Source organism: Vanellus vanellus (assembly GCF_965231255.1).
Source record: "Vanellus vanellus genome assembly, chromosome: 4".
In the NCBI taxonomy this organism is placed as follows: Eukaryota; Metazoa; Chordata; class Aves; order Charadriiformes; family Charadriidae; genus Vanellus; species Vanellus vanellus.
Window position 1 is genome coordinate 52,897,588 of NC_138909.1, and position 17,915 is coordinate 52,915,502.

The following is a 17,915-nucleotide window of genomic DNA, read 5'->3' on the forward strand; positions in this document are numbered from 1 at the left end:
CTTTCCGATGCAAGTAAATTAATTAAAGCAAGAGATTCCTCATAATCGTTGAAATTACATGTATAAAGATATAGACCAGAAAGAACTGTGAATGTTAAACGTGAATATACTGTGAATCAATGCAATAAGTGAAAATAATTGCATTGATTAAACCAGTGCAATAAAAATGTGATAGACTGGTTATTATTTGTACCAGAGTAGTGTCTTATGCCTTCAGTCAGGATTACAGCACCATATATTGTGAATATTCGGTAAGAAAAAATCCTTTCTTAGAAAACCTTACAATATACACTAAAAAATTTATCATAAATTTATCAGGATTTAGGAATGGAGGAAAAATAATTGGATTTTCAAAAACACTCAGCATTGGATCAACTGATCACCTCAACACCACACTCAAAGTAAAACCAAGTTCAGGATGAGCAGGGTTGGACCAGGGATCAGTGCTACTTTATACAAGCCAGAAAACCTGTGGAAGCAATATGAACTGAACTCAAAATTTCTGTCTGGACACCACAATAGTCTTGACACAACTCTATGTGCTCCAGTTCATCTACCGACATCAGCACAGCTATTTTAGCTTTGTTCTCCATCTGAGCTAAAGGACCCTGTTTCTCAGTGCTTATCATGCTGAACAGCACAGCCTATCAGCTCGGTTATATTGCCAGTTAACTGACGAACTGCACAGTTGCAGAATTACATCTACCCCATCTTAAACATCTAATGATTAATTTGAAGTTCAGGACAATATTCTGTTTACTAAAATGCAGAACTAGAAGTTAGCATTGCTGGTTCTCTGTCTAGCTCTGCTACTCTCCTGCTAAGCAATGCACATTTAACTAGAAAATGGGGATAATATTTGTCTCAGACATGCGTTATCTAAGAAATGAGTATCTAAGAAATACAATTCTATTTTTTAATGAAAGATAAGTTTTAATTAATACTAAACATGACTTCCTAGCTTGATGCTGAGAAGTGGAGCAGTATATACTAGTTCCGCCTTAAAGTTCATCAAACAAGTTAGGGTTTTTTTATGATCTTTTCTCTTTTTCTCTTTTTCTTACCCATCTCACATCAACTTAATGGGTTCTACTCTTGCAGGTTTACAGTACAAGGCCACCTGCATTTTTTCAGGTTGTTAAACTAATAATACTTGCATGCAATATGCTCTTCCACAGAAGGAAGCATTCAATTTGACATCAATACAGATGAAAGAAAAAAATCAAAGCAATTTATACAATCAAAATTCATAGATTTCACCATTCCAGTGCAAGCATGCACCCACCCACCCATCGCACACCTTGAGTGAAAGAAGTTTGAAAAAAAAAACAAACTTTCACTTAATAGCTTAATTGAATCATCTTCACTTTGAAGGAATATCGAAACAGCAAACTTCGCTATCTCTTGCTAAAAGGTACGGTAAACTAGATTAGAAACTGCAAACCAGGCAGAGACTAGTATTTTTGTTGTTTTACAGATGATAAGAATGCCTTTGATTTACAAACTAATATTTTATTAAATATTTTCTTGATTGCCTGCAGATTAGACATCATTTTTTATGAGTACACACATGATTTCTTTTACTGAGAAACGTGACCTGCATCTGAGTATGACTGTGGTGTGGAATGGAGATACTGCTACAACCTGCACCTTCAAATGCAGCAGTATTTCTGTGATTGCCAGTCTGAAAATGGCTTTCGACATCAGTTTAGTGTGCTCAGCACACAATATCCTTCTGAAACTGTTATGCTGTACCTTAGCATTTTAAGAAGAAAATCGTTTTTATTCTCTTCAACACTACAGTCATCATTCTTCCAGTTTCCTATGAAACAACACAGAGACTAAACTTCTCACGCCTTCAGTGGGTCCACCTAGTAATCATTACTACATCATAATCACATTATTGACTTATATGTGCCAAAACAAATTAAACTATTGTTTTTCATAGTATTCTATTTATGAGGCCATATTGACTGCTTATAGCACATTTTTTCCTAGTACCAGGTCAGTTTGTCTAATACAAGAGAAAAGGAGGATTTTGTTTGTTACTGTAAAGCAACATATTCCAGACCTGGACCTCCCTGTTCTGACATATAGAATTGCAAGTTTTTCCACAGCTACTTCAAATGCATTGCCTAGAAATAAGTACACTATTGAACTGACTTCAACAAAACAGCTATTACCTTGATGGTGAGCAACTGTATTTCTTAACCATTACAGGAAACAACATTTTGTCTAAACTGCAAATGTCAGTGCTGTGGCATGACATGCTGCATGCTCTATTGCAGGAATATCCCATTGAAGAGGCCAATGTAGGATAGGGGAAAAAAAAAAAAAAAAAGATAAGAACATCGTAAGATCATCTTTCTTGGAAGCTGTTTTTTAACAGCCACGTGCAGTGTTTCAGGCCATTACAATGTGCCAAGAGATGCTCAAACTAATTAAATTCTTGCTCCTTCTATAGTCAAAGGACTAAGGTAGGCTCTGACTTAGATGTTCTGAATTGATATCTGGAAATCCCCAACTCTATGCATTACCATTGTGGGGGTACCACCTCCTAAAACAGCTGCCTACATTGGATACCCAAAGTTAGGCACAGAATAGGCCTCTGCAAATTTTTGTGATACATTTTTGTATCACCAGAGAAATTTTTACTGCTGCTAACAACATATCCAAAACATAACATTGACTAGTTTTCCAGACTGGTCTGCATGAAGATAATACAAAATATAAACAATTGATGAATTCCTACAGACTAACTGTTGGTTAATTTACTCCATCGTTTGGTAGCAGGCAATCTGGAACCACCATATGCCCATTCCAGACCCCTCAAAACTCACCTTAATCTCAATTACTGTCTCTAATTCCCTTGCTACAGCCCCTGACACTCCTATGGGAGGTCTAACTAAGCACAGGCAGCATGAAGGAAGGGAATAAGACAGACTAAGCCATACATGTAAAGTGCTAAATATATTGCTCAAAGAATATCTGAAAGGAGCTTACATATTACATCAGGCTGGCTTGTTTAGGAGTCTGAACAGAAAAGAAATTAAAATAAGGTTTAAAATCGGGTAACTGGGAAGCTTTAAAAAAGAGGGTTGGATTGTTATGCATAATACAGCTGGACTCAATGATCTTACAGGTCTTTTCCAACCTAATTGATTCTGTGACTCTATAAGGAATTAAGGGCACCTTATTCTAAGAACCAGGATGAGAGTCCAGACTAAAATAGCTCAAGATGCTACCTGTTGGTTAGCTCTACATCTTCAGAAAACAAACAATGGTGTGGCACCATCAGGTTGCCTGATTCAGAGCTAGACTACTCAAGTGTAAAATGTCCATGAAAAATTACACATTTTATTTCTAATTTGAAGACATGTTAGAATTAAATCATAACTGAACAAGAGATTTCCTAAGCCTGAGGATTCTCTTTGGAGGAGGAGAAAAAAAAAAAAAAGTTATTTGAAACACTGTAGCTTATTTGAGTAAAAATTCTAGTTAAACTTAAAAAAAAAATCCTATAATGCATTACTTAAGAACGTACAACAATGTTACTAGTTAAGTTTTTATATAGGTAAAATAAAAATATATCACAGAATCATCAGAGTTGGAAGGGACCTCTAGAGATCATCTAGTCCAACTCCCGCTATATAAACAACTCCCAACTATATAAACATAAAAAAAGTTACTAAAAGCACACTACTTTAAAAAGGGTATTAATGATCACTTGGTAGCACAATAAACATTTAGAAACACTAAAAAATCAGTCATTTTCTATTCAGATATGGTTTTCTTATTTAATAAAGAACTATGTCACTGATCATTGAAATTAATACAATCTTCTGATACAACAGTATCAGATTTTATATCCCAAATATTAATATCCTTGTCTGTCAACCTAAGTCATCCCCTTTATTGATGAATAAAATAATCATCCAACTAGTAACATCACATTTTTTCATTTTGAATTTGAAACTTCTAAATGTATAATGGGAGACTTCAAAATTGCAGATAGCAGAGTACCTGGTTGATAGCTTTGTATATAATGATAAGTTTAAAAGTTCCCAAAAGAGCACAAAAGCTGTTAAGTGTTTAGAAAAAGATGATAAAAAGAATGATATTTTGAAGTGAGATAAATGGGGTATATGAAAAAAAAACCCAACAAATAGAAAGGTGTTTTATGTTCTGTAATTGAAAATCAAGAACTTAATGACTCAAAAATTTGAGACATTCACACCTAATAAATTCATATTTAATAAAGCAAAATATTGGTTTAAAAGGTATGTAACGAAACACATTGGCAGAAAAAGCCAGAATGGTTGCTCACGTAACAAACACTTACATGGATTTCAAGAACATTTAGAAACGATGACATACAATGATTTTGCGGGAAGACTTTTAAATCTTCTGTTTCAGAACTTAGACTTTTCCCCACAATCAGAGCAAGATGAAAATCTGCAGACAGACAGGCTATCCTACTACAGATCTTACACCTTTTTGCTGAAGCATCTGTTACTGGCCACACTCAGCAATAAAGGACCAGATGGATATTGGATCTGATTCTTCTTAGAAATCTCAATGTTTCCTACACTGAAACTGTATTTTTTTTTTCTGATACTACTAATACTACCTATTATTTAATTGTGTCACAGTTTCTTCCCAGAAGCACATAGATTCCAGAGAAAGGAATGCCTATTAAGTTGTCATATAACTAAGGAACAAGGTTATGATAATTTTGTAACACTTTGTAGATTTTTCAAGTCTCTCTTGAGGCTGCATCTATAAGGATTCCTAATGTGGTAGTATAAAAGCTATAGCTTAAGATATAACCTGCCTGCATAGGTGTTACCTGCATTAACTTTAAGCTACCTCTTTTAGTGTTTCCATAATAAAGACCAAGAAATTTTGACATTTTAACTATAAAAATTCAGCTAACTTGTGAAATTTGTTTTCTCAGCAGCTACATCAGAACAGGAAGTTGAACAGATGGTTAATTAAAGAGAATAGAATTTTCACATGTACCCAAAGTGTTTTAAAACATACCAATCTAAAAGGTGACCTACAAAACGTTTTTATAAATGGAAATTATTTATTTGCGTTGAATGACCCATATAAAGGAATATTGAAAAACCTGCTACATCATGAATGTCCTTTTTGGCTGTGATATTTAAGCATATTAAATATACTTAGCTCTGTCTCTAAAGAATAAATCATTCTGATTTTTCTGGCTCACTAAGCATGAAGTGTTCAGGTAACAGTTCACCATCTTGTGGATACATGCAAAATACTGCTTTGAATGCTCCAGGAAATTAATGATTTTGCTAAGTCACAGGACGCCTAGAAATGCAATGTTATTTGGCAACTTTGGGAAGCAAAGAGCTACATACTGGACTGGGACAGCAGCTACGGAGGGCTCACAGTCATTTCTGACATAGCAGTATGATGTAGGGTGTTTTCTTCTGCTACTGAAACAAAAGCATATGTCAGTGAAACAAAAATTTTATTCTCCTCTCAAGCAGAATCCAAAGCTTTTATCTTTTCCCTGTGATTCTATTTCTCTACTATTAGGCTAAGGGTAAAAGTTGACAATTTTGCTAGAGATAATCCTTTAGAGCAGATCTGAAACCATATACTGAGAATTGTGGGCAGAGTACCAGAGCAATGAGCACTTACTTGAAAATCCTGAATAACTGCTACAGAAGAAACGTTATTAAAAACAATTCTTTAATTCCTGAAGAAACAGATAACGGCACTTAAGACTTATGCCCAGAATTAAAGAAAATCATCACACATCATAACAGCAGCACTAAGAAGTTTAGTGAATGTATTTGGTTGAAGATATAATCAAGAAGTTGGCTTTATTAGTATGTCCTTTTGTATGAATCTGAGAAACGATCAGCAGTCAAAGCTTGAATCCCTACACACCTTATAATAATGCCTCAAGGTTCTTGTGTCTAACTAAAACTGAAGCCACTTCCAACAAATGAATCATTTGTGTTTTATCACATAATTTGTACCTGAAAAAAGTCCAGGTCACATAACGCAATGATTGTTCCTGGGATGATTAGGGCTGTTTCTAACTAATTTAGATATCTGTGTAGAAGCAAGATTAATTTAGTTCACCAAATCAGAAAATCATTGGGTTGATTGAAGTGTTTGTTCCTTGAGAAAGACATACAAAACCTCCAACATCCATTACTATTGAAAAGCAGCTGGGACCAAGCAAATAAGATCGTACTTTTCCTTTCATTTGCTGGTGACTCTTCCTTTTTGGATCATTCATTTATATCCGGCCTGTTGCTGAACCTGTGTCTTTAACTAGGCTCCGGATATGCTGAGAAGTAAAGCTGTGTGTTTGTGGCACAGATCCAGTGCTGAAGGAACAATAAATTGGTGAGAAAGCAGAACTGCTGGATTCACACCAAATTGCTCAGTAGTTCTGTAGACTTGTTAAATTTAATTTGCATGTTGTTGGGATATTATCATCTTTAATGACTTTCTGAGAAGTCCATGTAGCACCAGGTAGACTTCAGGTAACATCAGTGCATCTTCAGCTTACGAAGTGATACATAGGCAGCAATTCTACAATTTGCCAGTATCCTTCTTTCTTATCAAGATTCCACGTGTCTGCCACTGCAATGATGTTTTAAACTCTGAAAGTAACTACAACTGTCCATCTGAGTTCACTGAGTACCTTTCCTCTCTCATCAATTCCACAAATCTTTCTTTCAGCTGCTACTGTATGCCTTGATCTCACTTCAGAAGTTTCTTTGCTATCAACAGCCTGCGGGAAACATTGTGCGGAGGTTCTGTGAATTGTATCAGACAGGTAAAAGCTGGCACTTGAATAATTTATGTCAGCAGCACATTTGCAGTAAGTAACTTGGCCATCGGTAGCAGAACAGCATCTTAACAAAGATCTAAGTAATATGGAAGAAGTCTGAAGAAATAATTTTGATTACTTGTCAGTGCCACACAAAATGCAGAGATGTTAATGCTGATGCCAGTAGCTAACCTATGCCAATGTCAGTGCCTTATCACGTGTATTGCATTTAATGCTACTTTGCCCCATTTCTGTAAAATTATTTCCAACTAACTGATTGACTTTTTATCATCAACAGCGTAAGTTGCTAGGCTGGCATTTGAATTAAAAGATGAAGAAATACAAAAAGAAAAATGAGGCTGCTAGTTGACAGAACAGCCATTGATCAGGCACAGTGGAATATACTGTTTCATCAAGAGGGCCTCTCTGATGAAGCATCATAAAAACCTAACTTGATTACCTTTCCCTGACTTCCAAATGCAATATCATATGTGCAAACAGTAACTGAAAATCTACTGATTACTAGTCCTACAAAAATGAAGCTTCATACTGTTGGGTCAGAGCTTGCTCACAGATGAACAGCTTACAGCATATGAAAAATGAATGCAGTGCTGCCACTGGAGGTGACTGCAAACATACCTGCAAACTAACACTAAAAACTGTAAGACCTTCTCTAGAATTTACTTTATTTTATTTTTTTTTATCTCCAAGGTAAGGAAGACAACTTGCTGAGTGTAAGCCACTACTTGCCTATGCCTTATAGGAGATACCATCTCCCAGTGTAAATGTGGGGTTCATAATCACTTCTAAAGCATATATAAAAGATATTTCTCTTTGATATGCTGTTCAAAGTGAAAACCCTGTTTCCAAAATTAGAAGTTCTAATAGGGGAAAAAAAAAAAAAATACAAGGGGGTGAAGATAGAATAAAAGATAGTAGTGTGCTATCTTTGGAATGAATATGATCTGATGTGACGATAATAGGAGATTGATTGTATTTTTCATTTTGGAAGAGCTACTGTGCATTCCTACTGTTACAACAACAGCACCAATTATGTATACACTTCCTTTTAACAATATTTTTCAAAGTGCTTTACAAAGGATGTTAGGATCATTATCCTGACTTGACTGATAAGAAAATCAAGAAACAGACCACTGAAAAAATAACTAACTGAATGTCACCTGGCAAACAAGTGGAAACACAAATTTTCAAGTTTCAGTCCTGAATTGTTTTGGCAAGAACACAGTAATGCTTTCAAACGCTACCATCCAACCAGGTGAGTGTCCACAGAATTTATAAAGGCATTGATTGTGCTTTTCTGACAAGCCTGGCTTGCAAGTGCCTACTAAATATTACAGTAAGGAACCATTAGTGACTATTAGAAGGATCTCCTTTAGCAAAGCCATCCAGTTGTTAATGGCTGGCCGGAGTTCAAAATTCCAGTTTGAAACAGTCTGTCTCTTTTAGATGCCCTTGGTCTTTCCCAGCTGTGACATTTATGATAGGAATAAGAAGGATAGGCAGTGATCCTTTTCTGATGTCTGGTATAGCCATTCCCCTATGCTTTCACAACACAAGGAAATTCAATATGTAAAACTTCAGTACTTCCTCATGTCTGTTACCTCCTCAGCCTGACGAGCTTTGTCTGACATGGTATTAGTCGCAAAAAACGTTGGCTTTCTCAGAATTACAACAGCTAGTTATTGAAGCTAAAGATCTGTACCCTAGGTAGGAACTGCAGAAGGGAGTATGTTCTTTGCCCTCTCACCACCTCTGCTTGCCTCCTCCATTAAAGACTGTTGACTGCTTGTCCCAGAAGGCAGCTGCTCTATTGCTAATCTAACACAAAGTTACACCTGCTACAGAAATTTTCAACCAAGCCACAGCTGCCAGAATCTGGTCTCTTCATATAACTCAGACAGCAGAAAGAATTATAATCAGTGCCAAGAATCTGCCACAAAATGTACAATACATTATAGTACATCATCCAACAATGAATACATACATGTATCATTGTCTGCATGCATGCAGTATCTCCACCAAAGAACCATTTCCCATTTCAGATTTGTACTAGCAGGCCACATATTTCCCTTTTTTTTTTTTTTGGTAATAATTCAATAGTATTTTGTTCAATTTGTCAAGTTGCAAGAACACTTAAGACTGTTACTCAGAACAAGTTTTATTTTTGGCATAATAGTGATTCTACCTTTGAATTTAACACATGCAATTTATATTTGTAATTAGAAATTACATTCTGAACCATTGATCAAATAAGACAACAATGCTGTGTGTAAGTGATACGCACACAAACACAAAGTATTTACAGGGTTAGAAACTACACATATTAGTAAAGTATGTTTAGAAAGCCAAACCCTGTTACTCTGTACCGACCTAAACTCCCACCGAAGTCTTTAATACATGATTGCTACAGCTAAGTTTTTATGATTTCCCCTTCTGGATGACAACAGAAACACTGATGTTCTGCACTATGTTCTATCTCTCCTTTTATCAAAAGTAAAAATTAATGTTCCACTGGATTGTTTACTACAGCATTACAAAATATAAGAATCTGTTTGTTTGGCTTTTTTTTCTGCACGTGTGCCTTCAAAGTATCTTTCTACTGCAGCAAATAATAATGCTCGCTAACTCTCTGCACCATCCCCTCCATCCTTTGTTACAGGACATTATTTCTGCTAGTGGCGTAAAAATCTTGAGGACATTCAGCGATATCCTACCCAACTATGAGCAGTCACAACAGAAGAGAAGCATCATGATCTAGATTTTCTTTAGCAAAGGAAAGCCATCTATACAAGAATAAAAAATGTTCATTTATTTTGCTTGAGCACTGGTTTCCTGATTCCTGTTTTTTTCCCAGCCCATTGAATGTTCAATTCCCATTGTACAATAGACTCAAAATACAGGAAGGATATGATCAGGGGGCTTGATTTCAAAGATGTGGAACTACCACTGAACTAGAGCTGACTGAGTTTAAATGGCCCCAGGGCACTTCATCGCTTTGGGATGGATTTACAGATCCAACCATTTAAGCACAAAGATATAACTGAATGTATAAAACCATCCCACAAGTGCTTGCTTGTTAAAAGATTCAGAGGCATACACAACATTTCTACAGTTGCTTAAAATGCCAGAAACACATTAATTTCAACTAATTTTAAAATCAAACAGTTTTGCTGTCATTCATTACTAACCTGGCTGTTAAAGTTGGAGAAATGACAACAGAGTTAAAAATCTCCACCATAGCCATTTTACAAAGATCAGCTGCAGATCCTATGAAAGAAAGTGATATGCTTTTAATTTAAAGCATGCAGAAGGAAAACATTCTTGGAACTATGGCATAGGAATGAAAAATATCTGAATATTCTGAATTATGAGAATTGGCAAAATTAGAAGATTCGATTCATGTAATATGTGAAACAGATCATAAGATTAACAAACAACAAACTAAATAATTACTTGTTAATTAAAACCAGAAAATAATAATATGAATTTATGTGTTAATTAAATGTGAATTTGCCAGTCATGGCCATGAGTTAAAAAATTGCTTTTTATAAAAAATGTCTGAAATTATCTAACTCTAAATTGGAATGAAAATCTACCCATAAATCAATTAAAATGTAATGTCACAAAAGAAGCTCAATTTTATGCTTTTTCATATTTCCATGTGTATGTAATCTATGACATCTTGCTTTTAGCACCCAACGAATTTTGAATTCTTTCTTCCAAATTGTTCAACTTCCAGAGTAGGGATAAAGAACAGCCAGGTAGGCAAACGGTAAGGGGACTCTGCTAGGAGATAATCATAGAATCACAAAATATCTCAAGTTGGAAGGAACCCATAAGGATCATCAAGTCCAACTCCCCGTTCCTCGCAGGATGACCTAAAACTAAACTACATGAGTAAGAGCGTCACCCAGATGCTTCTTGAACTCTGACAGGCTTGGTGCTGTGCCCACTTCACTGGGGATCCTGTTTCAGTGACTGACCACCATCTCATTGAAGAACCTTTTCCTAATGTCCATACTGAACTTCTCCTTCACACAGCTTCATTCCATTTCTTCGTGTCCTATTTCTGGCCACCAGAGAGAGGAGATCAGCACCTCCTCCTCTAATGCCCCCCTTGAGGAAGTTGTAGACTGTGATGAGGGTACCCTTGAGCCTTCTCTTCTCCAAGCTGAACAAACTAAGTGACCTCAGCTGCTCCTTATAAGTCTTGCTGTCAAGACCTTTCACTATCTTGGTCGCTGTCCTCTGGACACAGTCTAATAGTTTCATGTCCTTCTTATATTGAGGTGCCAAAAACTGCACACAGTACTCAAGTTGGGGCTGCATCAGTGCAGTGTTGAGTGGGACAATCACCTCTCTCAACCAGCTAGCTATGCTGTGCTTGATGCACCCCAGGACACAATCAACCCTTTTGGCTAAAAGAGAGTATCTAATAGATCGAGGAGATAGACTTACCACCTCTTCTTTCTTAATGGTCTTCTATGACAAACTGTCTCCTCTGAATCCCATACTGAGACTCTGTTTTACTCATTAACTCTATGAAGTGCCGATCCACAGCTGATTACTGAGATGGCTATGTCTAATTGCAAATTTAGCGTCAAATACCTATCCTGCTTTCCTGTTCAAATGATGTGTCAAACTGATTCAATACAACACAATAACAGACACACTGATATAAAAAGTAAGAAAGGATGTTTCAGCAAAGGTCAAGTAAATATCCTCTTAGTGATTATGAGAATAAAATTATACAATTGAGCATTTAGTCTATCACAATACACATGTTCTATATGTATTCTTCATGAAACAACATAAAGTAATAAAATACAAAAGAATTCTCAAAATATTTTTTTCTGAGATAAAATTTTTAGAGTTATTTTAATAAATATTTTATATCGACAGTTTAAAAGAAAATAATTATATCCTTCTGGTTGATTTTGCCACAAAAATAAATAAATAATTAAAATTAAAATAAATAGTTTGCTCTCTGTGGTTAGGTAGAGCTGAACTATAACTGAAGAATATTATGCTGTATATTGGTAAAGACTCATAGTCTTTTTTCTATTTTTGAATAATTCCCAGACCAGTAAAGAACTGTAGAAAATCCAGTTGTAGAAAGTTAAAGCTGGAACTCTAGATTCCCCTCAATATTGTCATGGATCAGAAGTTTTTTGCTATCAGTTGCTGCTACCATAACCAAAACACAAACTGCTTAAATTAATTGGACTAATAGATGTAATTACAAAACACATATTAAATACAGTTTAGTACACTAACTGTGATAAAATGTTTTAGCATAATTTAGAAAGTTTTTACAGTCTTATAATATTATCTCATAGCTGAAATCCTGAAAATCATTGCAGTCTAGAATGAAACTTTTTATAAAATTTGGAAACACCAAATATTTTAGAGCTTTTAATCCTTGATTCATCATACCTTCTAATTTTTTTATCAGATTTGTGCTCCAGGATTATTTGAACCCACAATGAAATACGATAATCTTATTATTGTAGGTACACATAAGTGAGCGTTTCGTAGACAGTCCTGTGATAGCTTTGCCTCAGCTCCAAGCATTTTGGACAGATGGACATAAGCAAGTGCTGTTCAGAAGGCCGTGCAGCTTTATTAATGCTACACTGTACACTCAGCAGGACTGGCTGTATTAGCTCAAGCATTGTGCCTTCAACTGGAGAGGGCCGCTGGCCAGCTGGATGGAAACCCAGGTAAACTGAACACAAGTCTCTGGAGAAGGTTGCACAGGCATGCCCGATGTTACAAATGTGCAAGCTTTGCTCCAGATTTTATAAGGCTATTTTAAAATTCTGCATTTGAGAGCTTAATACAGCAAGGCAGCCACCACTTGAGCACAACTATTACTGAAGCAACAGGTAATATATTAGAATTCTAGATCTGTACATATCCTTGCAGAGACAGTACTTAAATTCAATTACTAATTCTAAGGATTATCAAACATGACACAAGTACTAAAGTAATTTTTAAAATGAAACCATAAAATGAATAATGCTTGGAGAGGAAAAAAGAAAAAAACCTAAATGATCCTTTCAAAAGGAAAATTCAAGTAACTTTATAAAAAGCACACCATCACCATGTCTAGAAAGCACTTTTTACTTGCCTGTAAATTGTATGCTTCCAATGTAACTTAATGAAAACCCTGTCGGCATCATCCAATTAAAAATTAATTCTTCCAAGGGGTACCTTGGTAAGAGGATCTCAGTCTTGGACTGCCAGCTAATTTTTTTTTTTTTTCTTTAGGTGGCTAAATTCTGTACAAGACTGAGCCCCAGGCAATTTAAACAAAGTATGTTCTTGCATCAGATTAAACTAACAACTGAGCACTTTCTGCTGATTTTTCTGATTTTTACATTTCCAAGCTATATAGCAAATTTGCAATGTTTTTCTGTGGGGGAAAAAAAAAAAAAAAAAAAAAAAAACCACAGCTTTTTTCTTTCTCTCCAGAGAATTAATTTTGAATGTTCCTTACAAAGAAGGAGCTCCGTTTCAAAACGAATTATAACAATGCACAATCCTAGTAATATTGTATATTTCTTGAACTAAAGCTATCTGGCAAAATAAAAGTTAGAATCTGTAAGCAACATAATCACAGAATCCCTTTTGGAGTAACAAACTATCAAAACGAGAAAGGAAAATGCTTTAAGGCAACAATACATCACTGAAGAACTGAATTCTAGATATTGTCTCTATACATAGTTTGTATCTACACCTATATTTAACTACCACAGAGCACTATAGTGTATTAGAACATTGTGTTTCATGACATCATTTACTAGCAATTTTCAAGGTAGATAGAATACATCATTTAAAATTCTCTTTTATAGTAAAACTCATGCCTCAGTAGCCTACTCCAGTAGACTACTAGAATATTCATTCTTTTGAGATTAACAGACTTGCTGTCCATTAAAGTCAAGCACAGATAAAGAGATAGGTAGGCAAATGGGAAGGCAGGAAGGCAGTTTTTTACCTTGAACAACAAAATTGACAGCCTGCCTCTCTGCTTGAGTGCGTAGTTTGTAATCCTGTGCATTGATATTAGCCAGTGGTCTTTTACGTCCCATTATGGAAACCACATAACCTTGTAGGATTTAAATAGAAATTAGTATTCTTAGAGTGATTAAAATTAAATTTCAAAAATTCTTTTTGATTATAGATTTTTGTAACTATGTGTTGCTTGAGCCAATTTCATATTTTGCCCTCTGAAAATAGTCAGAGCTTCTCTTATTTAAACCTTAAATGCTTATTGTATTTTTGATATAAGAGTTATTTCATTTGGAGAATTGGTACATGTTATACAAAGAAAACTTCTGTTCATTAGAGATATATTTTCATTAGGAATGTCTACTGATATACCAGCAAACTCTCTCTGTGGGAGATTAAACTATAAATACCTAGCAGAATTAGCTATCTATTAGCAGCCATAATTAGAGCTTTCCATGCAATGAATAGTTTACTTGGGAATAGCAAAGAAAAATCAATTTGTAGAGCAATTAAATCATTAATGAATATCTCCCAAAATTATCAAATAGGGTTTTTTTTGAAAAAAAAAAAAGTTATGACTTTTTTTCCATTTTCTTTATGTGATATTTTCATGACACTTTCACAGCCAAACTTTCTTAAGTCTACTGTGGGGTTTTTTTTTAGTTTAAAAGAAACACATGAAAACACAGTAAAAGCTTTATGTTAGGCCTAATGAGGTATTTTCCCAAAGTTACTATTTTGGAGGGAAAGTGAGAGGAGTTGTGAAAGGAAAAAGAGATGTAAGGATCCTCTTGTCAAAATAACACGCACATCTTATCTTCAAAACAAAACTTCTTTTCTTATTTTAAGGAAAATGAAAAATTGTCCATGTTAAAAATACATCTTCATAAAATCTTTCACTATACATCTGATCACCTTGACTATCCATGAATTGTCATTAGATACCATGGAAGTTCACACTGGCACAGAGTTTCATCTCCTCTTTGGCAACCAAGATGCACAAGCACATGTGGCAAAGAGACCTCTCTAAACACAAAGTTATGACCTTGCTATGGACAACACCTACCCAGACTTACGTGCAAAGGATGAAGATGGTTCTGTTGAATTAAAACAGCTTTCTGCAATTAGTATATTTCCACGAGCACTGATACCAAAAGAACCAGTTTTGGAACAAGGAGCCAAATTATTCGGAGGTTAGGATATTCTTTGGCAAATCAGTGTTCCTAATTTAACTAAGATTTTCTATGAAGAACAGTACCTAAAGATGGAATTCTTGAAACATTGGATTCTCAGGGAAAAATAGATTTGCTGTAATATCCTTATTCCTCTGATATGTTTCCACAACAGAATCACCCTTGCAATACCCATAAGCTGATTAGCACAAATACCATCTTTCATCTAATAGTGGCAGAGTATGCTTCTGTGGTCAAACATTAATCTGCAAATACACATTTGAATGAAGCCTTAATGTAGTCTTTTTAATACGTTGATCATTTCATCAAATAACAACATTATAATAACATACATACTAATAAAAATGTTTTCATCGCAAATGAATATTATTTGTTTATTATGTCTACATGGAGTATCAGACATTAATAACACCTGAATATTATTAGTCAGGTCAATGCTGTTCACCTTTGAACTGCAGAGAAGTAAAAAGAAATTACCTTGTAATGAGCTCACTAGGTTGCAATGTTTTTGTTGGAAAACTGGAATCTGAGGGAATGGTTAATAAATGGGATTGAGAGGAGGAGTAAGTACTAATTAGACAAGTGTGTTTTGATGACAGTCAAGGACATTAGCATGACACTCTTGTCTACTAAACTCATAAACTTAATTTTTTTATCACAGAGGTTTGGTTATTGAAACTCACTTACCTTTAAGAAAAGAATACTACGTTACTTTAAATAGATCAAAGAAATAAATAGTAAATGTGTAATATTTTCCTACATATGTAATGTTGGGCTTAATTATAGCTAAAAATAGATTTTCAGTAACTTCACTTTTCTTTAGTAATATTAGCGAATGAAGGAATGCAACTGTGTGACACAATGACAGTTCATGCTTCCAGTAGATTTGTAAGCCCTACAAAGAAGGAATACTATTAATTTGCATTACTAGAAATCAGATATGTTTCTATCATGACACTTACCCATACAATGATGGATAATATGATATTGTAAACTTACTATTTATTTCTACAAAATGTCTTAATACTGTATACCATACTAAGAAACAAAATAAATCAATTTTGACAGTTCTGCTAATAAGCTTTTAAAATAAAATATTTCAAGCAGCTATATTTTCTCTCCTCAAATTACTGCACTCCTAGGATTTACTAAATATAAATGAATATGTAGACTAACAAAAAATTTGATGCAAGAAGAGTTTGCAGCTGCTGGCTCCAAGAAGCACTTTGCACATATCTGTTATCACAGATACCACCTGAACTTCAAGAACATAAATTCTGACTGATGCAAACAAAAAATACATTAAAAAAAAAATGCTCTGTAAATTGACTCTTTGACTAAATGGCTGAACTTCCATGGTCCAGCAGCCATGTAGCATATTTACTAAGTAAAAGATTCCTTGGGTTTTTTTTGTGTTGGAGTACATTATATGTCAAAATGATGCAGTGTAACTTGACATTAAGTAGGGTTCACTCTGAGAACAGACGTCTTATTTTGTTACCATCTTTCTGAGAAAAGGCAGACAGCTTTACCCAGCTCCTCTTAGGGTTAAAAGAGAAAAAAAAAAAAACAATTCACCAAAAAATTCTATTCCATCTTTTTACTTGTCCTATAACTATTTGAATTTTGGTCGAGCTGAATCTTTGTCTTCACTGCCACATAGTGCTGATCAATAAACAAAAATATGTTTACAGACTTTGGATTACCTTTATTTCGGCATTGCTCAATGGTTTTCTTTGTAAATTCATGTAGTTTCTTATATTTTTGCATAAAACTCTCTATAAATTGACTGGCATGAAGAGGAGTAATATCCAGGCAGTCAGCAAGATGTTCTTTACCTGGTGGTAAAGAAATTATCTTTATTATGCAATAAAGCAAAACAGAAATCCACTACATAGAATAGCACTAATTCACAATTAGTGGAATTAGTTAACTTTACTTATCTCTATGAAAGAGGACAGAACTGATATACTACAATCATACTTCAACAAAGCAAATGTTTAACCTTGAGCTTGAATGTTTTATTGAAGTTACTGGATTAAGAATATACTTAATAGGAGCTATATAAGAAGTCTGTAATTAAGAAATTCCTAGCTATAATTTATACCCATAACATGATTGAAATCTCTTTTGTGGAGATGTGGATGGTTGAGTTTAGCTAGAAGTTTTAGATTTGGCGTAGAAGTCACAGAAAAAACTTAACTACTAAAGCAATCAGACTAAGTACCCTGATTTTAGAAAGGCCATTACAAGTCTGAGTCCCACAGATTTCAAACAATCTTAAGTTCCTCAATGTCTGTAAAAATATGGGTCCAAGTTGCGAGACAAAAGGGTTGGAAAAAGAAAAAACAGAAAAAGTGTTTCAACAGAGAAAGAAAGGAATAATAGCTTTTGAATAGGATATAGGTGCACAATATATATTATGTTGGATCTAAGAGCATTTATAAGATAAGGTGGAAAAAAGCTGAAGACAGTTTTCCACACTGTGAAAATATAAACTAAGAGCTATAGTTTAAACACATTTATAAACCAAACAGTTCCAGTAAAAATAAAACATACACCAACATTAGCTGTATGAGGTTTGAAAGACAGATATATTTATGTCAGCGGCACAGCAACACAAAACCAGCACTGTGTCTGCAAATAACATACAATGAGAGGTGACATCTTAAGGCACAAAAGGCATTGAATAGTTATTGTCACACTAATACTGTCAAAAAAAATTATCTAGCATTTCTGAATGAGAGAAGATTTCAGCCACCTAAATGCCATCACTGTCAGTCTGATGTGCATTTCAGAACAATCCTGTAGCATTTTGTTCTCAGTCATGCCAGAATCTGCACTGAGCTGCAGGAATACCAGTC

At 34.8% G+C, this 17,915-nt stretch overlaps 1 protein-coding gene across 1 annotated transcript in view; it reads right to left on the reverse strand.

The window, feature by feature from the left end:
- Positions 1-17,915, reverse strand: part of POLN (DNA polymerase nu) — a gene marked incomplete at both ends in the record, with an annotated part of 105,722 nt that overhangs the window by 13,348 nt on the left and 74,459 nt on the right. The window contains 3 exons of the mRNA XM_082482556.1: positions 10,033-10,111; positions 13,845-13,955; positions 16,758-16,889. Of these exons, the coding sequence (XP_082338682.1) occupies positions 10,033-10,111; positions 13,845-13,955; positions 16,758-16,889 (322 nt within the window). The remainder of the gene's footprint in view (positions 1-10,032; positions 10,112-13,844; positions 13,956-16,757; positions 16,890-17,915) is intronic.